The 22079-nt window shown below is 44.7% G+C and overlaps 1 protein-coding gene across 2 annotated transcripts in view; it reads right to left on the bottom strand.

The window, feature by feature from the left end:
• Positions 1-3689: 3689 nt before the first annotated feature.
• Positions 3690-22079, bottom strand: part of B3GNT2 (UDP-GlcNAc:betaGal beta-1,3-N-acetylglucosaminyltransferase 2) — a 60707-nt gene continuing 42317 nt past the window's right edge. For both annotated transcript variants that reach the window (XM_061432753.1, XM_061432754.1), the window contains exon 2: positions 3690-6392. In XM_061432753.1, the coding sequence (XP_061288737.1) occupies positions 5190-6383 (1194 nt within the window). In that variant the 5' untranslated portion in view covers positions 6384-6392 and the 3' untranslated portion in view covers positions 3690-5189. The remainder of the gene's footprint in view (positions 6393-22079) is intronic.

Below are 22079 nucleotides of genomic sequence, written 5' to 3'. Positions count from 1 at the left end.
TTCATTCATAAAAACGGCAAGTAATCACTTTACTATTCTCTTCATAACCAAGCCCTGAGAAAATCCATGAATTACCAAAAGTCTATTTTCTTATAAGAAGTCATAGCATCCATAAAGAACAGGCAGCTACAGGAAGATGAGTAATTAGAGAACAAGATACTGTTTTGGAAATTTAAGGAAAAGAAAAAATACAGAGCCAAAATTTAAAAATTCATTAATGGGCTAAGTAATAGAATGGTTACCACCGAAAACCTAACTGTTTCCATCACGGACCATGCTGATAGTTAGAGCACAACTCTACTCAAAATCATTGTACACTTGAACGTCTCAACAGAGCTGTTACCAAAAGACAGCCCAGCCCCTGCAAGCCTGAGAAGTGCTCCTTCAGAGGCAAGCTTTCTGGACTAGTCTTTAGAGATGCCCCAGGGACTTAACTCCAGTTCTGTAGTGCCAGTTGGCTTCACACACATTATTGTTGGCTGTCTGCCTTCCCAACATCACTTCACCGTGAACCATGCACCTACACTTCCCTAAACAACTTGAGCTGGAATCCTCCTAAGATCTGTTTCTGGAAGAGCCCCAGCCAAGAGCAGGATAATACTTTTTCATTTTGATAAAATTATTTTAAAAGAAGAGATGCTTGAAGTTGGTACCAGGATCAGGGTTACTGACGCCAACCTGGGGGAGGACTTGGATGATGAGACGGAAAGTGTCAGTTGAAGACAGGCTAGGGATGGGCTCTGTACACGATGGTAGGATTCGAGAGTCACGAGCAAGCCCATGCTGACACCGAGGAGGCAAGCTCCTGGTGCAGTCCGCTTTATCGCTTGTGTAAGATGAAAGAGCATTTCCCGATACAGGGCAGCTGTGGGGAAGCTGCAAGCACCATTGTTCAGCCGCCTGGCCCCTGACTTCAAAATAAGCCCTTGGATTACAATCAAATTAAAAACTCTACTTCTGCGGCTTCAGCACAATCAATACATCCCCTTTCACAATGCACAATGGACAGGAAGAAAACAACTGCCGAAGCTCAGAAGCCACTACTATGATTGCTTGGGTGAAAAATCCTAAACACAGATCAAAGTGAGAGAGGCAGGAAATAAACCTAAATGGGCTCCACCTTTCAAATAAACCTAAACAAGGCTCCATCTTTCAATTTAAGGGCACACACCACACCAATGCAGTACTTCAGTTATCCTAAAATGTAGTAGTTCACATTTTAACACCTCCCACAACTGAGGCATATCATACAATTGATACAAATCATATTGAGTTTTTTGCTGCTGCTAAGTCGTTTCAGTCATGTCTGACTCTGTGCGACCCCATAGGTGGCAGCCCACCAGGCTCCTCTGTCCCTGGGACTCTCCAGGCAAGAACACTGGAGTGGGCTGCCATTTCCTTCTCCAATGCATGAAAGTGAAAAGTGAAAGTGAAGTCGCTCAGTCGTGTCTGACTCTTAGCGACCCCATGGACTGCGGCCCACCAGGCTCCTCCATCCACGGGATTTTCCAGGCAAGAGTACTGGAGTGGGGTGCCATCGCCTTCTCCGATTTTCTAGTGGTGTATAAATAGTACTGTACCTTATAATTAATAAGTATGGAATTTCATATGTAATGTGAACAAATAAGATTTTAGGAACTCCTTAAAGACAAAAGGGCCTAATTTTTGGCCTCCAAGATGATATTAAGGGGGAAAAAACTTTCCTTTCAAATTACTTTGAGACCTGAATACATCAGGATAAATAATTTTTCAGATTTATTGTTAATGCTAATTAGGTAAAGTTCAGTTCAAAGTTATTTGGCAGGTGACCCAGGCATCAGAGAAGTAAAGCCAATACAGAATTAACATAAAGGAAAAATCAATGTATCCTATACTCTACACAGTCTAGCACACGAACTATTTATTTTCCTGGTCTAAACAAGAATTCTTACTTCATCTGACATATTTCTTAAGGCAAATCACAGAGAAGTTAACTTCTGGCCCAAATAAAGACTTCATTTCAGCTTTCCTGAAAGTGAAAATAAGCCATCCTTTACTTTAGTAAGGGCAGCCTTCCTTTCTGCATCTGAGAGAAAACAAGATAAGCCAGTACGTATCAGACATTCCAGACCATACCAATCAGGGGTAGAAAAGTAGGAGGTGGTCACACTTCGGGTGTCTTTATTTCTGAATTCAACTTCAAGTGTGACTCAAACATCCTGCCCTTCTTTTCCATTCTTCCCTCAACCAACTCAAGACAGGAAACCAGGGTCAGGGATAGAAATGAGCCATTCTGGTCTCCTTCATCCTTTTCCTCTTAAAGCCTGGTTGGGTTGATGAAAAGCCCAAACTTTGGCAATGCTCATTTAGCCTTTTTGACCTTCAAACTCAAAATCATCATGACTTGTGAATAACCATGAAAAAGGTTCAAACACCAGTTTCCATTGAGGCCAGTTATTGAATGTTTCTCTAAGAATGAATTAGATCTGATACTTACATCCGAGATGGACACTCAGGTAAGAATCTATCTCAAGGGCACCAAAAGTGCTTCCTGGGTTTAGGATCAGCCAGTACCAACGGTGAACCCAATACTTAGGATCCCTTTGCTGAAAAAGGGTCATCCCATGAGGTCAATGACCTGTGTTGTTGGCTCAGGTAACGACTGCATGAGAACCTCGGCCAAATAAAGAAGATCTGGAGAGCATCTCACCCACCAAACATCATCAGCACCCAGGACTGATGTTCAAACGAAGCTACATGTGATGAGGAGGCTCACCAAAGGCCCTCTGTGGCTTTTCAAAACATGGTTCAAAACTTGCTGCGTCTCTTCTATCTCTGCAGACTTGAAATCTCAGTGAAGGAGAATCCCTGTAAGAAAAAAAATTAAAAGACATCTTCCTCAGGAGAGAAATCTGCTTGAGAACACATGGTCAAGGAACCACATGCTTGTATATGGACACAAGCAATCTGTGAACCAACTGCATATCAATGTTCTGAGAGCTTCATTATTCTTCGCTAAACCTGACGTGGTGGTGTGCGCCACCACCCTTTACTCACAAGCACTGGAGCTGAGAGGTCAGACGCCAGCACATGAGCCCTTGAGAAGGACCAAACTTACAAGCCTGCAAACCCCACAGTGAGTGAGTATCTGTGTCCTCACATCCACTCACACGTATGGCCTCGGCATTCCCAGTAGGAGAGGACAGTGTGCTATGTGTTCTCACAATAAGCCTTCTGTTTTTTGAGTTCCATCCAATGCCTACTCGTTTTTAACTGGACGTTAGCAGTTTCTTCTCAGCACAAGTCCAGGAAAATGAGCGGTCAAGGCTGCTCTGTTTCATCACAGATGGAACATACATCTAAGTTTCACAGAAACACACAAATCCCAAAATGGATATGGCTTAGGATGATATAATCTTTAAGATGCTGCTCCATTTCCTAGTTAAATTCTTCATACTACCAGGAAGTGGAAGCATAAATAAATATTCATGCTCCTCTCTAAAGACATTACATGGGGAAGCACTTTAAAAAATATTAAATGCAAAGACAAATGACCCACGGAGACAGAGAAAAAGGTATAGCCCAATATTACTACTGCAGTCAATAGTTTCTGGGGGGAAAAAGGCAGCCTTTTTGGGAAAGGCCTTTTGGGGAAAAATGTAATTAAATACAGGAAATAGAAATTATAGATGACACGTTACACATGACAATTAAAAATATGGTGACTTTATTTCCCTCTTCTTACAGTTTCCACTATCACATCTGTAAGAATCTTCATCTCTACAACACAAAAATATCTCAAGAAAGCATGTCACAAGATAGTATATATAAGCAACAGTTTGGCAGAATCCTAGTTTATATTCCCCCAAAAGAGAACAGATTTTAAAATTCAAAAATAACCATTAGTTCTATTTAACATGTTACTTTACTATTTAAAATACCATGCTCTAGTTAAATAAGTCAACACTGTATACAAATAAAATATTACACAAAATATATTTAAGAAAATGTTTGGTATTTGATCTGAACAATAAATAAAAACACAGGCACTTCTACACTGAAACAGGAAAGCAGTCACTACTTCGGATAATAATTTTGTGTAAGTAACATGTAACCATATGGCAAGAATAGAATCCTGAAGTTTTAAACTGACAAATCATTCATGAAAAGGTCTGCAATTTCAATCTTTTCACTTAAAGTTCAAAAGTTACATATGCTTTCCTGGTCCACAATGAAAAATTATAAATACAATATGGTTGCCAGGGACAATTCAATCTTCAGTTTGAAGATTATGGAATCATACTCATTATTTTCAAATACTAAAAAAGAGAACTATCATGATACCACCCAGGAGACCAAATGCAAGATAGTTAAGCTTTCTCATGATGATCATAAGACCAAAACATGATAAACTGGATAAATGTCACCCAGCGATGCTCATTTTGCAAAACTGATTGATTAGGTTAACACGAGGAAATACTGTTGGGGTGGCAGGGCAATTCTGACAAAAGTCAATTTTTTCTAGATGATTTTAAAACTTCATCTAAATTTCATGAAAACAAATGTAATTGTATTTCACTAAAACTACTGAGTCATATAGAACAATGTCTCTTCTGCCAATAGGTTTATGAATACCTAAACTGATAATTTACTCATTATAATGGGAAATAGGATTATCATCATATGAGGGCAAAACAAAAATATGGTCAAATTCTAGAAACATGATTTCAAATGATGAGGGGAACAAGTTAGAAAATAATGACCACTGGCTAACAGGAAGAGTCAGAATCATTCATTTTGTCATATTCTACATCAAAAATTAGCATCTTCTGCTTTCCCTCTTCAGGAAGTACCACACTGAAGGGTTTGAGTGAATGAGTGAAGTCGCTCAGTCGTGTCCAACTCTTTGCGACCCCGTGGACTGTAGCCCCTCAGGCTCCTCCATCCATGGGATTCTCCAGGCAAGAATACTGGAGTGGGTTGTCATTTCCTTCTCCAGGGGATCTTCCCAACCCAGGGATCGAACCCAGGTCTCCCGCATTGCAGGCAGACGCTTTACGTCTGAACTGAAGGGTTTAGAGGCCGTCAAATGGACATGATCTATAAAGGCAATTTTGATGGTTTTACATAGAAATGACCTCTAATGGAAGAAAACACAAATGGGAACTATTTGAGATACATTTCTATGTAAAATATAGTTTGCACATAATTCAGCATTTTAAATGAGCACTCTGCAACCGAGACCAAATATCAATCATCTCTTGAGGTTTTCTACTATGTACCAACATCAAATCTACATAGGAACAAATGTTACTCCTGCTTTTCTCTTCTATATCAAATGTCCTGAAGCCTTTGTGTCTCTCTGGAGCAAGGCCGAGTTTCTGAAGGCACATTCCAGTATAAACATCATCAATGGGGTAGAGAAGGACCCGGTCAGTCACATTGTACAGTCTCAGGGCCAGGTGGCCGGAGTAGAGGAATCCGCCTCCTCCTGCATAAGGCGGGTAGACGCCAGTGTAAACAACTTCCGGGATGTAGTACTTGAGTTTCTTATCCCGATGAGGTCCAGCATTATGAATCACGTCACCAATAAACAAATCTTTGGCTTTGTTCCCGGATAAGCTATTCAAGTAATTCAGGAGATGATGGGTGTTCACAAAAACATCATCATCGCCCTTGAACACGAACTCGGCATTTGGGCAGGAAGTGCTCACCCACCTGAGAAAGAGTACTTCTTTCAGAGACAAGTTGAAGAATGTATCTCTGTAGTTCCACAAAAGAATGTCTTGGTGCTTCTCACTCTCAAATTTCAGCATATCTGAAAGGTCAGGATGGTTGTCCTCTGCAGGGGTCTGGCCCAGTAAGAAGACTCGCACCACTGTTTGGTTCCCCACATGGGTTTCTTTGCCCCAAGATTCCCGAATTGCTTGCCTTCTATCGAAATGTGAAGTTAGGGACTTAATCGCCAGCAATAAGAAGGGCTTCTTTGCACACTTATCTGGTTGGTCTATAAGCAGTGAATAATTTCGACATCTCAAATATAGCAGAAAATCTTTAAATCTGTCTGGCAAACTGTCGAAACCTGAAACCACTGACATGACCCTCAGGTCAGGTTCACAGTAATTGAGATGGCTTATATTGGAGAATCCGGATGCTTCTCCTGTCTGGTTGGCTAACGTGTTCAAAATGGGATTGAACCTCCTGTTCAGCTTTTCTTGTTCCTTGTTCCAATATGCCTGAGGAAGGTCAGATATCTTCCAGAACCTTTCTTTGGGTATTATTACTTCCCCCTTTCCATTTTTTTCTTGGCTACTGCTTTTGGAGACTTCCACGATCAAATAAATGAAGACATTTACCATCATCAAGATTCCCAACAACTTTATTCTTCGACGTCCAACACTCATTTCTCATATCTGAAATAAAAGAGAGAACCATGGTACTGATTAGATTATTATTCACTGCATTTGCTCACATGTCACTTATCTCTTTCATGTCCCCCAGAACAGTGGTTTAGAGCACAGATTCAAGACTTGCAGTACCTGGGTTCAAATCATGGCTCTACCATCCTCGATTTGAGCTCTCTGACCTCAGGCAAGTTGTATAACAACTGATGTCTAAGCAGCTTCTCCATTTATAAAATGGTGATAATAACCCACTTAAGTCAGGAAGCAATAGTTAGAACTGGACATGGAACAACAGACTGGTTCCAAATAGAAAAAGGAGTACATCAAGGCTGTATATTGTCACCCTGCTTATTTAACTTATATGAAGAGTACATCATGAGAAATGCTGGGCTGGAGGAAGCACAAGCTGGAATCAAGATTGCCGGGAGAAATATCAATAACCTCAGATATGCAGATGACACCACTCTCATGGCACAAAGTGAAGAGGAACTAAAGAGCCTCTTGATGAAAGTGAAAGAGGAGAGTGAAAAAGTTGGCTTAAAGCTCAACATTCAGAAAACGAAGATCATGGCATCCGGTCCCATCACTTCATGGCAAATTAGATGGGGAAACAGTGGAAACAGTGGCTGACTTTATTTTGGGGGGCTCCAAAATCACTGCAGATGGTGACTGCAGCCATGAAATTAAAAGACACTTACTCCTTGGAAGAAAGTTACGACCAACCTAGACAGTATATTAAAAAGCAGAGACATTACTTTGTCAACAAAGGTCCGTCTAGTCAAGGCCATGGTTTTTCCTGTGGTCATGTATGGATATGAGAGTTGGACTATAAAGAGGGCTGAGCGCAGAAGAATTGATGCTTTTGAACTGTGGTGTTGGAGAAGACTCTTGAGAGTCCCTTGGACTGCAAGGAGATCCAACCAGTCCATCCTAAAGGAGATCAGTCTCGGGTGTTCATTGGAAGGACTGATGTTGAAGCTGAAACTCCAATACTTTGGCCACCTGATGCGAAGAGCTGACTCATTGGAAAAGACCCTGATGCTGGGAAAGATTGAGCGCAGAAGAAGGGATGGTTGGATGAGATTCAAGATGAGATGGTTGGATGATATCACCGACTCAATGCACACGGGTTTGGTAAACTCCGGGAGTTGGTGATGGACAGGTAGGCCTGGCGTGCCGCAGTTCATGGGGTCGCAGAGTCGGATGCGACTTAACTGAACTGAATAGGAAAGTTTCGAGGGCTGTAAGCTTATGTTAGTAAGCTTTTAAAGTACTGGCTGGTCCACAGTGAGGTGTGAGTAAGTGACCCTTAACACTGTGGCTGTTTTAGACACCTGAGGGCAGAGATACACATTAACTAGACAACTCACAGGTGCTTCAACTTCCTTGCTTATACAAGGACATATACAAACTAGTGTGCTGCAAACAGATGTGCTCACAATTCAAAATAACAAACACAATTTATATTTGTTATTATGTACACACCTGTACACACATAACTATTTATATGTGGGCTGCAGCATGTGGAGTTCCATGTCATTCACCGTAATCACCTATTTTATTCTATTTCCTTTTTTTTTTAAATAAAAAAACGATGGCCACAACTTTGAACTATTTCCCAACCTAGCATTTCACAGATGAAGAAACCAATGTACAAAGATTAAGACACTTACCCAAGGCTGCAGGGCTAAGAGGAGACACTAACCACACCGAGTGTTCAGAGAGATAAAAAGACACACACCAGCTTCATCCGAATCGCCCACAACTGAGACCAACCCAAATGCCATCAAGAGAAGAATGGATTATGAAGCTGTGGTACATTCATACACTGGAACAACTCCCAGCTATACAAGGGAAAACTACTGCTAGAGCAGAAAGAGTATAGTGAGGGAGAGGACAGGCCTCATGCTCCCTCTATGTTAGTTCAAGAAGGCAAAAATTAATTTAGGCCCTAGAAATCTGAATGTGATAGGGGTGGGGGTTTTGAATGGAGAGGGTCGGGAGGGACTTTCTGGGGCACAGAAATGTACTTTGTATCTCTTAATCTAGATGATCATTTCATGCATGTATACATTTGTCAAAACTCAAACTGTATCCTTGAGAACTCTGCTATTTATAGCAAGAAGGAAAAGAGAAATGAAAATGACATGTTAGTGAAATATCAAAGGCCAAGAACAGACTTCAGGCTGTGGGCAACGCAACAAAGAAAGAGTACTGAGACAGTTTGCTGGTGCTGTAACTGCAGAGTTCTGACACTACTGAGATGGATGACCTACCCAAGAACCACCAGTTAGACAAGCCTGACATTAAAAGAGAATCCTCAAAAGTGGAATGGCAATACCCAGTAAAGAATTTTCTTATCAGGTTAATTCTACAGCGGAGAACTCATCCTTGAAAAGAGTCCTGAAGAAGGATTGCTTCTCAGGTGCCAGGGCGTTATCTTGCTACAGTGAACCTCTAAGGTAGATATTGTTACTTTTATTCCCATTTTACACTTGAGGAAACAGATTTAAAGAAGTAACTATGTTAAGAGCAGAGCTGGAACCCTTACCAAGGTGATGGGGTTTCAAGACCACCATGTCAAACGGGAGCACTCTTCTCTGACCTCTAGAACAAAGTGGTTTGGGCAGGGGGCGGGGCGGGTGGCGGGTTGCAGTTATTAAACATTGATTCTTCTAAAATTTCAATACGAAACGTGGAAGTTCAAAAAGAATGACGTAGGACTTCCCTGATGGTCCAGTGGTTGGGAGGCTGCCTGCCAATGAGAGGAAACACAGGTTCGATCCCTGGCCCGGGAGGATTCCGTAAGTCATGGGGCAACTAAGCCCGCATGCCACAACTACTGGCCCAGGGTCTACAGTCCATGTTCCGCAACAAGAGAGCCCACCACAGTGAGAAGCCACTCTCCACAACGAGAGAGCAGCCCCCGCTCGCCACAACTAGAGTAGCCCGCGCACAGCAACAAAGACCCAGCACAACCAAAACCAAAAACTTAAAAACTAAACTAGTAATAAAAAAGAAAGAATGGTGAAAGGAAACAAATTTGGTATTATTGGAGGAGCACTGGATTTTGTTTTTGTTTTTTTAACTGAAGCATAGTTGACTTATAACGTATTGGTTTCAGATATACAGCATAGTGATTTGATGTCTTTATAGATCATACTACATACAAAGTTACAATAAAATATTGACTATATTCCGTGTGCTGTCCATTACATCTTTGTAACTTATTATTTACTATATATTTTAATCAAGAGTAGTTTTTACTGTAAGATTTTAAAATTCCCTCATTCTAACAAATAGCCCCACGGTAGAAGAGGTATTTGTCATGCTGAGAATTTTGTGAAGTTATCAGTATATTGAACATCCCAGAAGAGATCGATGGGGATTCACAAACTTTTTGTGTCTCTTAAAATCTGTCCAGCAGATTCTAATCTAGTTGTTTGTATTTATTACTGCTGGATAGTTTTGGCTAAGGACATATAAGTGAAAGATGTTTTTATAAAGCCATCCCTACATCATACCTTCACTCCCCCAGAGCTTTTACACATCTAGAGAACATGGCAGATATAAAGATACGTGCGTGGTCTCAGCTCACCTGGTAAGCAGTGTCCCATCACCTCATTCTTCCCTCCCTTCTCAAGCACTACCCACCCTCCAGCCCTCAAGAATCCCACTACTGAGCTACCAAGGGCCTTCTTAAACTTCCTCCAAAGAAAGTGATTTAAAAAAAACCAAAAAACCCACAAGGTATTTCCTACTCCTTAATTATAGTTTCAAAGGGTGCCAAGTCACATACAACCTGGACAATTCAAAATATCCACACTAAGCCTAGGGTCCATGCCCTCCTCCTTAGGTCAGCTCCTTTCAAAGAGCCTTTGAACACACCTATGAGCAAACCTCCAATGGCACCCCACTCCAGTACTCTTGCCTGGAAAATCCCATGGACGGAGGAGCCTGGTAGGCTGCAGTCCATGAGGTCGCTAAGAGTCGGACACGACTGAGCGACTTCACTTTCACCTTTCACTTCATGCATTGGAGAAGGAATGGCAACCCGCTCCAGTGTTCTTGCCTGGAGAATCCCAGGGACGGTGGAGCCTGGTGGGCTGCCGTCTATGGGGTCGCACAGAGTCGGACTTGACTAGCAGCAGCAGCAGCAGCATGAGCAAACTGAAGGTCTCAGTCCCACACATCTTTGGCAACCTAAACCTCTTTGCTATGGGACTGACCTGCAAGGACAGGAGAGCGTGAATGTGTCTGTGTGGGTACCTGATACAGTTAAAGAATCAATCATCCTATTAGTAAATAAATCATGGTCTCATTCTTTTTTTTTTTTTTTGATCTCCAGATTCCAGACAATATGCTTTCTAGAAACAAACCATTCCTCTAAGTCAGGATAACTCTCCTAAAGTTAAAGTAGCACGTGACCCAGTATCTCTGATCTGGAGGGTTGCCCTTCACGTGGACAGGCTGAAAGGAGGACAAGGAAAGGTACGAGGGGGACAGAGAAAGCCTACAATGAGGAAGATCTGGGAGGAAAACAGCACATGCCACGAACAGCTAACTACTTGACAGAAATTTTCAACTCAGAAAAGGAATATGGATATTCCTGAAATTTCTAGAGTAGAAGAGGACAGCTTAAGGAAGAAAAAAAGAGAAGCACAGTACTTTTTGCACAGACTGTAAACCTCTAAGTTAATTTTCCTAGAAAAAGATTCAGGGTGAATAATATGACTCCAAATAAAAAAGTCAGTTATGCATCCTGACCTACAGATACCTGTAATTCAACTGGAACCATCTTTAGTGATGATGTGGGGTTTATCACAGAAAGTACCAATACTTCTTTTGGGAATACTCTGAGGAATACTGATCCTGGCCAAGGTTTCCAGCTTCACTGATGCAACTCAGGCTTTTCCATCTGTGATCAAGAACCAGGCAGGCAGGACGTCCTATCCCCTCAAGCCAAGACAGGGCTTCATGGCTCTCAAAGGAACACCATCCTCCCCTTGTTTCAAGGATTCCAGTCCTCGATTCAAGGATTCCAGAACATCTTCCTGTCCATTTCTCATTTGCTCTCCCTAAGAGAAGCTGAGAGGATACCACTTTACCAGGGAGAAAAGTGGAAGCTCAGAGAGGGTTAACTGGGCCAATGAGGGCTTCACAGGTGGTGAAGCAGTAAAGAATTCGCCTGCAAGGCGGGAGATATGGATTTGATTCCTGGGTCTAGAAGATTCCCTGGAGAAGGAAATGGCAGAACACTTTATTCTGACCTGAAAAATTCCATGAACAGAGGAGCCTGGCAGGCTACAGTACATGGGGTCATAGAGTCAGACATGACTGATCAACTGATCGCACAAATGTTACAGAGTTAGGTGATAAGGCTGAGAAGAAACAGTTTTCTGGCTCCCAGCCAGCGCTCTTTGGAGCTCCTCCTTTTTCTATAAGGCATGGCCACAGTATTGTAACCTGGTTCAGTTCAACAGTGAAGTCTCAAAGCCTGGTTCAAGACTGAAAAGACCCAAGGCACTGGATCATGGTACATTTGGTGGTTACCAAGACTTTCCAAAGAAAGGGAAATGGGAGGCTAGAAATGCCTGGCCCTGCTTCTGACAAGCGGCCAGCCTTCCTTTCCTAAATTCCCCAAAGTGCAGCTTGGGCCAATTCTTACCACTATTTCTAAAGGGCATTTATTCCAAACCAACCTGAGCAGGAAGGGTGGGAAAACCACCCAGATTCCCAATTTGACATTTCTATCAAGTTTAAATGTCATCTTTCATTTGTGACCAAGGCACAGTCCCTCACATGAGAACTAGACTGTTACAACAAACCAGAGTTCATGGAAAGGAGGAAAAAGCAGTGACCTCCATAAAAATATCTGTGGGAAAAAGCTCTCTGAATATCTGACTAAATATTCCCATTACAGACATAAAACCAATGTGTCCTTTTTTGAGCAGGAAGTTACACTGCTCACAAAGAATTTGAGTAAGAAAATCTACCCTGCAGCTAGGGAAGATGTTATACAACCCTCGCTGTGACACACAGAGTTTTTACTGTGAGTAACAGAAACAGAAAATCCCATGTGCAAACAAAGAACAACCTTAGCTTTCACCTTGTACTTTGGAGTAAATTCTCCCCAACAAAGACTGAACAGTCTTGAAATTTCTAAAACACTACAGCTGATTTTGTTTGGCAACAATTTCCTTCTTTGCTTCCCTTGTGGCTCAGCTGGTAAAGAATCTGCCTGCAATGTGGGAGATCTGGGTTCGATTCCTGGGTTGGGAAGGTCCCCTGGAGAAGGGAAAGGCTACCCAATCCAGTATTCTGGCCTGGAGAATTCCATGGACTGTATTAGTCCATGGGGTCACAAAGACTCAAACATGACTGAGCGACTTTCACTTCCACTTTCCTTTATTTTGCAATTAAAATATTTAGAAAGGTAGAGACACACACAAATTTATGTTAGCTGAAGATGGATTACAAAATAGTACAGATGCCATGCTTAAACTATGTGAAAATCCAGATAAAACACCACACAAAACCAAAACCAGTGTAATCAGGGTGGCAGGATTATAGGTTATTTAATTCTTTAATGCTGCCCCACCACCTTTTCCCTTCAACATCCTCTACTGCACACATCCAGACTGCTGGGATGGGGGTGGGGAACATGTCACACACAAATCCTAATGCAAGGTCCCCATTTCTGCAGCCCACATCACTAGCATGGGCCACGGTCCCACAGTCCCAGACACGCCAACCTTGTACTGGTCCCTGCAGTACTCAGCACAAGTTCTGTCACTACATCCACCCACAGATCATTGCACATCTTTCCCTGGGTCCATCCTCTCTGCCTGAAGCCATGTATTAGAGAGGACTCTTAAAAATAATAGCAAAATATGAACATATCGGCTTCATTTTAATAAATACTTAAGTACCACTGGCTATATGCTGGGCACCAATGATGTTATGAGGCAGATACTCAGAGAGGTGACTGAACTTGTCCAAGGTCACACAGCTGGCAGATGGCAGAACCAGGATTCAAATCTAAGCAGTTCAGCTCCATTGTTTGAGTTTTAAAGCATGATACAAGCGAACACTGTAGCACAGGCTTATGACGAAAGGGACTAAAAAGATGATGGTCTGGTTTTCAATGGTTTATCTTCTTAAAAAATTATTTTAAAATGTTAAAGCTTTATATGTATACATTTGAACCCTCAAGACTACCATCAAAGTCAGATATGGGAGGTAGGGTGAGGTCATAAGTAACCCTTACTGAATGATTATGCTATAGTCATTTTATTCCCCTATATGCAGTTTAAATAATCCCAGTGTTTCATTCCTGGATGCCAGACTGGCACCACAAAAGAGGATGATTCTCAAAGGTTCCCTCCAGTTCTGAAAGCAAAGCACTGGCCAGAAGACATTTTAATGTGGCCATCGCCAGCCACAAGGACTTATTCTCACAAAACTCTAAGTCAGGGACTCACTCACCCATCCCAAGGGGCTCAGGTATGTTAGGTAGATGGTCACCAATAGCTAGTCAGGGACAGAGCCAGCAACCACACTGAGACCAAATCCAAAACCTGTGTCTATGCTCTCCCATCCCTAGAACCAATGTTAAGGATAAAAGAAAGGCAGGACCTTCTTGTAATCATGAAATGAAATGACCAGCCATCCAATCCAGTCAGGCTGAGGCTTGGAGGCTGGAAATCCAAGTTGCTGATTCAGTCACAAGAGTTTGATCTAGCAGCCTCCCTGTCTAGGGAGGATCCTGCTTCCTGCTCATTCTCCTGCCCCAACAGGATACACAAATCCTTCAAGGATCTAGAGCCCAAGCCTGCTGCCATATCACACGGAGACAGGGCACTTGGACGTCAATTGGCCCGCCCAACCTCCTCTGTCCTCACTCCAGAAGCCGGACAAAAGTGGCTTTCCTAAATCCTTACCTCCCAGGCTGCTAACATCTGTTGCTTGGTCCTTGCCAGACCTTTTCAGAGAGAGGGATAGCTTGTAGCCAAGTGGTTCTGGGGGAGACAGGGAATACCTTCCAGTGCTCAGGGCAGATGGCTGAGTGGTAAGGGTGCAAGTGCAGCATCTTGGTGGGACCAGAAGAGTGGGGCTGTACCTAGAGCTTGTTCCTTAATGGGAGCAAGAAGCCTGGCTGCAGTTCTTGTCAGGACTGGAGCTGGGGAGCCCCAAGATGCCCTCAACAACCTCACCTGGAGAGGACGTATGTCTGACATTTTCTGGCCTGTAAGTCAGAACAACGATCAATTGAATTCAAGGAATTTGGTTCATAAGTCAGCAGTAGTACCTTCACGTTCAAAATTTAAAGGGAAAAGTATAAATGATGAATCTATTCACCTCTATGTCCCCACAGGCGACATTACACATCTAAGTGTCTGCAGGACATGCTCTGATCCCCACTTATTACAGTTCCCCCAAAGCCCAGTGTGGCTGATTTTCTCAAAATGGTGTGTATTTAGCCGCTCAGTAATGTCTGACTCTTTGTGACCCCATAGACCGTAGCCCATCAGGCTCCTCTGCCCATAGAATTCTCCAGGCAAAAGAACTGGAGTGGATAGCCATGCTCTTCTCCAGGGGATCTTCCTGACCTGGGGATCAAACCCAGGTCTTCCACATTGCAGGCAGATCCTTTCCATCTAAGCCACCAGGGAAGCTCCAGGGAAGTCTCAAGTGGTACTCACCACTTAAAATAAAATCAAACACTAAGATCATTCTTCACATAAACATGTTCAGATTTTCAGAAAAGGAGAAAGAAGAAAATTTAGTAAACAATGATAGGGATTAACCTTCCCAGAGGCCATCTTGCTCTTGCCTTTACTAAAACTGGTAAGGGTTTGAGATCTTCAGTGTATAAGATCGTGTCTTTATAAAACAAGGCTGGTAGATGTTTGAGGACAGGTATGTTCCAGACCCACCTGCACTTTGGAAAATTAGTATGGCACCTGGAGCCAAACAACCCAGAGTTAAATTCTGGTAATGCTACCCTACTACTAGCTGTGTGACCTCAAAGTTACTTGACTTGTCTGAGCCTCAGTCTCCTCACCTGTGAAGTGATGATATAACCCGCCACACCAGGGTGTTGCCTAGTGTACAACAGGCATTCAATAGTTTTCTTTGATGGGTTTAGTTCCTCCACCCAACACTGACCACATTTCTCAAGTTCTGTGGTTCACTGCCTCTTTATAAATATTCTCCGTCTAGAAACGCTTCTATCCATCACCTTAAATGTTACTCCAAAAGTAGGACCCCCCCAAAAAAAACCCCCAAACAAATAGGGCTTCCCTGGTGGCTCAGTGATAAAGAATCCGTCGACCAATGCAGGAGAGACACGGGTTCGACCCCTGATCCAGGAAGATCCCATGTTCCCTGGAGTGACTGAGCTTGTGTGCCACAACTACTGAAGCCTGTGCACCCCAGAGCCTGTGCTCCACAACAGGAGACCACTGCAGCGAGAGGCCCACATACCGCATGTGAGGAGCAGCCCCCACTCGCCACAACTAGAGAGAAGCCCGCACAGCAGCGAAGACCCAGCACAGCCAAAAGTAAACAAACAACAATGGCAGCAAAACAAGAAACCAAGGATCACAAGTTGAGCCAGCTAACTCCAGATATTCAATGTGTGTGGAGTCTCTCTTCCTGGGTCCTGCGTTCGCCATGGATCGACGGCCCACGTGCACTCCCCAGCAGCAGCGAGCTGCTTCTTCCTTTGCTCTCCACATCAGTGTTTCCACCTCAGTAATGTCACCGGCACCTCCTCCTCCTCAGCTCTCCTCTATTCCAATCAGGCTCTGCAGCTGGCGACTGTAGGAGCCCAAGGCCTTACTTCCTGCAGCTCCCAAATATCCCTGTTTCCCAATAGCTCAGCCTTCAGCCCTTGTACACACACCCCTGCTCGTGCTGTTCCTGGTGTGGTCACCACCACCACCATGGCACTGCTTCCCCACAGCCTAAATATAACTGTGTTGTCTTCTAAAACGCCTCTTTCCTCCACTCCCAGAGCTCAGGGCCTCATGGCCTCTGCCCCTCTTCTGTGAGACCTCTTGCCCAGGGATATGCCCCAGCCTCAACACCAGCCTCACCCTCCACCTTCTCACTCACATGCCCTCTAGTCCCTTTATGATGCTCTGTGCTTCCTCCGCAGCCCCTCTTGCCAGCATCCCCCACTGCCACACCGTGGACACTTTCACCTCCGACCACAGCAAACACAGTCTCTTCCAGACAGTCCCAGTTTCCCTCTGCCATCCGCAGAGTGCCCTCTGTCTGCCATGCCTTCCTGAAGAGCTTCTTCTACTCCTCAATTCGGTCAAGTGTCACTCCTGAAGCACCCAGGAACAAGGGTACCCTCTGTGGTCAAGGTCTTCACCCTGCAACACCAGTACCCCTGGCTGTAGCATCTGAGAGTTATTCCACATTTGTTGAACAAACAGGTATTTTGGTCATGTGGTTGAGTTCACTGAATATAGCTCTTTCAGTAGAAATTAGATTAAATAAATATACATGACCTTTCTCCAAAGAGATGACACTGGGAACTATATGTGTGCTGCTCAATGATCTATGTATTTAGAAACCTGTCTCACTTTTTAAAGTACTAGAGTAGAAAAAATGTAAAGGCTTTTCTAGGGTTATAGGCGATAAGACTATTAGTAGTGAGTCCATACTAGACCTGGGAGGGTAGGGGCTAGATCTGAAGAGGTAAATTGTGGTGAAAGCCCCACCCAGGCCCACAGGCAGCCCTGAACCACCTGAGTGGGAATGCAGGCATGTGGGATCCAGCAGAGCGTCTATGAAAGCTTCACCCCTCCACTAGCAGAGTATCCAGGCAATCCCCTCCATTCCAGTCCCAAACAGAGGGACCTCCACACTCCTTTCTGATAGGGGGGTGGACCTCCAGCAATTGCTAGTTCCGCCAAGGCCATAATAGCAGAGGGACAAGTGAACGTGCCTAAATAAAGGCCCCTGGTACAGACTGAAAGCTTGGGGGCACCTACTTACCCAGGCAGGAAACCATTAGAAAAGAAATGTTGCAATGCAGGCAGTCACTTCCTGGGGCGCTTAACATGTTTTGGAGTCCTTGTTAAGAGCCTGCACATGGGTATGGCTTGGGAAGTTCTTCCACATCAAGCTCTAGAACCTATGTACAAACCAGCACAGTCTGGCAGGCTCTCAACAAGTCCTCAGGGAAATTCCTAGACTTCTCTCTGGCTCATCCATCTGTTTGCTGAGTTGGGTTACATGGGATGTATTTCAGTCTGGGTCCAACCAAGAGGCAGAAACCACACCATAATTCAAGCAGGGGAAGTTTAAAAATATGATAATTGAGTAACTATAAAGACAGAACTATAAAATATTATAATTGAGAACTATAAAGGGCTTCCCTGGTGGCTCAGTGGTAACGAATCTCCTGCCAATGCAGGAGACGCAGAAGACAAGGGTTCAATCCCCAGGATGGGAAGATCCCCTGGAAGAGGGCATGGTAATCCACTCCAGTATTCTTGCCTGGAGAATCCCATGGACAGTGTAGCCTGATGGGCTATAGTCGATAAGGTTGCAAAAAGTCAGACATGATTTAGTGATTAAACAACAAAGATGGAATAGAACTCTAAAGGGTGCCCTATACTAGATGAAAGGTACCCCAAACAGGACAAACATGGAAGCAAGGTTTGTATCTTGTTGAAGAAGGTATAGGAGGCAGTTCCTGGATGCCCAAGATGGTCCAGTCACCAGAAAAGCAGGAATAACCCTCTAGGGTGCCGGTACAAAGCCTGAAATACAAGAATCCCCATGCGGAGGGAGACAGGAAGCAAACCTTGGAGACTGCTGGGAGCTAGGCGGAGAGAACAAGGGTGCAAAGGCAGTCATGTCCACACAGGAAGTCTGGCTACGACTGGACCCAGGAGCTAGAGAGACCTCACTCTTCAGGAGCTTAGCATGACAATGCATGGCCCGGACAGGAAGTGCTCAGGACAAACATACGTGGCCAGCTCTCTAGATGGTCAGGACCACCAGGCTCCCATATATACACGTGGGGACTGAGGAGAAGCAGCAACCTGGGCTGGGCTCAGGCTCCCCAGTCTATCACAGCCATGAGAGCTGCAGACAGGACAAGGCGGGCACACACTGGGGAAAGCTGCAGCCTGCAAGCCCACGGGAAAACCAGCAGGCTCTGTACGAGCCTGATTTTAGACTCTGGAAAGCAGGAAGGAAAACCTTCTTCTCCTGCAACATCCTCTTCAGAGCCCTCAACTTGAGAGAAGGCAAAGGAAAAATATTTGAAGAGCTCTGATCCATTTTCATAGATCAGACAACAAAGGGTGGACTGGGAGCTGACAGACAACACTTAAAAACTGGTACAAGTTAGAGATCTCCCTATCACCAACCTGAAGTCATTTCCAACCATGAACATCATTATTTGAGTCTGAAGTTAGGTGGAAAGTGTATAAAACATGGGTCCTGTACAGCGAACTCATAAATAAGTAAGAAATACGTGACAGTACATTTGTCACCAGCAGAGGATGAGGCAGGACCTGAGTGGAGCTTCAAACAGGGTAGATTTCAGAGAAGTGAGGAGAAGCAGGGCAGGCAAGCGGTGGGGTGGGGCTACAGAGTGTCTGCTTGCAGAGCAGCAGCCAGTCTGTGGCCAGATAGGTTCTGAGGCGACTGGAGAAAGCAGATAAGCCCAAGGACTCTCCATGGGATAAGCGTGCACCATGCCTATATCTAAGTAACAAGTGCTGTTTCCAAAGAGATAGCCACAATGTGCTTTCACAGCCCCTCTATTTAAAAAAAAAAAAAAACCTGACTAAATCACACAGGAATATGAAATAAGGGAAAAAATGAAGAACGGCTCCAAATCTGACCTCCAAGTTCATTACAAACACAATTGGCTATTGTGTTCAGAGATTTAATTTTTGTTAAGCAGATTTGGACCGGGGAAGGCAGCATGATCTGAGTGACTCACCTTCTATCACGCATGCATGCTCAGTTGCTTCAGTCATGTTCGACTCTTTGTGATCCCATGGACTGTAGCCTGCCAGGCTCCTGTGTCCATGGGATTCTCCAGGCAAGAATACTTGAGTGGGTTGCCATGCCCTCCTCCAGGGGATCTTCCCGACCTAGAGATTGAACCTGTATCTCCTGCACTGCAGGCGGATTCTTTACCCATTAAGCCACCAACAGATCTCTAAAGTACCTCTGACGGAGTACAGGCATTTGGCCTGTCTTCCCTGTAGCTCAAACGGTAAAGAATCTGCCTGCAACGCAGGAGACCCAGGTTCTATCCCTGGATCAGGAAGATTCTCTGGAGGAGGGCATGGAGATCCACTCCAGTCAGTATTCTTGCCTCGAGAATCCCATGGACACAGGAGCCTGGCAGGCTACAGTCCATGGGACTGCAAAGAGTCAGACACAACTGAGCGATTAACACTACTACTACCCAATCACTAACCCATGAGTTGTTTCTGACTTTACCTGCTGCTGCTGCTGCTGCTGCTGCTAAGTCGCTTCAGTCATGTCCGACTCTGTGCGACCCCATAGATGGCAGCCCACCAGGCTCCCCCGTCCCTGGGATTCTCCAGGTAAGAGTACTGGAGTGGGGTGCCATTGCCTTCTCTGGACTTTGCCTATAACTGGGGGGAAAAGAAATCTGATGAACAACCTTATTTGTGTGTCTTTGTACACTGTCTTATTATTCCCTTTGAAAAAATTACAAAGAGAACAATCAAGTTATTCCATGTCCTTCCTCATCAAAAAAAAAAAAAAAGCCAGACTGTACAACACCAGAGAGCACAGAGGTCTCCACACTGACTGTGGACCTTGTCCTTCTTTTAAATCTTCACACCAAAACAACCTCTGCATGTTTTAACTGACCCCTCGTCATTGCTGTACTTTCCTCCTGACTTCCCACTCCTCACACCTTTTGCCCATTTTTTACGTCAGGATATTCTCAACTAACCGTCTCAAGTTCAAAAACGTGAAACCATTAGCCTGAGTAGAGCTAATCTGAGTACAGCCAGGACTTGGACCTTGGACCCTGACCCTGAGTCTAAACTCTTACTTTTTCTACCACACAACCTTGTTGTTCAGAAGATTTCAAGAATCCTCAAATAAAGCTACAATTTAAAAAAAAAAAAAAAAGACTTAGGACGTGAAGTCACTGCATTTGTGGATACCCGGGAACATGCAGGTAGTTCCAAAGAAAGCCAGGCAGTCGAGTTTTTTGAGAAGCATGAGAAAGGAATAATGTAGATAAAATCTCCAGCTGGGAGCAGTCCCTGGTTGAAGGTGCCCAGAGATCCTGGTCTGCTCGGGCGGGCACCGCCCCTGCTGAGGGTGGAGTCCCTGCCGCCTGCGTGGCAGGTGTTAATCCACACTGAGGAATGAGAGCCTGGCAGCGCTTGCACTGGCCTAGTCTAACAAACCTGTTGGGCAAACCCTTCTGTCAAGAGCTTTTACAGGGGGAAGATGCTGCCTTTCCTCGCCTTTCCCTTCACTCTGGCACCACAGCCAGAAATGGCAGGGATTCTAGCCTGGTCCTCCCACTGGCCACCTTCCAGAGGTGAGCTCCCAGGTGTCCAGCAGCCCAGCTCCCCAGGCTCTGTGAGGAAGGGACACTAGTCTGCATCAAAAAAAAAAAAAAGGTAATGGAAGAGCAATGTTGGCCACAAACTGTACCCTCTCTCCAGAAGGTGCACATGGATTCTGCACACAGACCCTATCCTGAGTTTGTTGCCCACGGAAGCTATAAGCATTTCTTTTCCAGGGCCTTAGAGCTCAGGGACTCCAGCCTTCTCCTGTAGAGAAGAAGAAACCAAAGCACAGGAAGGCACACAGCCTCGCCCGAGGTCAGCATAGGGAGGAGGCGCACTGAGAATCACCATCACTGACAAAGTCCTCTCGCAGCTTTGATTCTGGGCTAGCAACATAAAAAACAAGGCCAGCACCACCTCCTGTGGCACCTTCCCTGAACAGAAACACCCCCACACCCCACGCTCCCCCTCCCCCTCCCCCCAGCCTGTGGTTTTCTTACTTCCTTTTTGTGTCTTAACACTAAATACACATTTATCTGACTTATCACACCTTGTGGGGAAGGAGTCTGACACACCTCACAGGGCACGTGGGCATTCAGAGCAGGAGCTGAGCCATTCCATTTCTGTCTCTCGAGTGTCTGGCTGAGGACAGTAAAACTTGAGGACAAGAAGGACATAACCAGGGAGGGGCAATAAAGGAACAAGGACTAAATAAAAGTTTTATTCTTTCACCGTTTTCCTCTTTTGCTCCACACAAAGCATTGTTGAGTCATTTCACACACAGGCCCTGTATCTCCAGGTCCCCCAGAGACCCTCCCTGGCCCCTGACTGTCTATGTGCCAGGCCAGGCCACTCTTCTTCACAACTATCATTCTGGGGTTTCCCTCCGTGCCTCGTCCACGAGGACAACATCACTGGGTGTCATCTCAACGCAGGACATCACCTAAAAATCCCAGGAGGACTCCCCTGGAAGGCCAGCCATTAGGAATCCACCTGCCAAGGCAGGGGACAGGGGTTCGATCCCTAGTCCAGGAAGATTCCATGTGCCATGGAGCAACTAAGCCCAAGTGCCACAATTACTGAGCCTGCGAGCCCTGGAGTTTGTGCTCTGCAATGAGAAGCCACCGCAATGAGAAGCCGCACACGC

Source organism: Bos javanicus, chromosome 11 (assembly GCF_032452875.1).
Source record: "Bos javanicus breed banteng chromosome 11, ARS-OSU_banteng_1.0, whole genome shotgun sequence".
In the NCBI taxonomy this organism is placed as follows: domain Eukaryota; kingdom Metazoa; phylum Chordata; class Mammalia; order Artiodactyla; family Bovidae; genus Bos; species Bos javanicus.
Note: the sequence above shows the minus strand (reverse complement) of the source record. Positions and strands in the feature narration are given on the sequence as shown.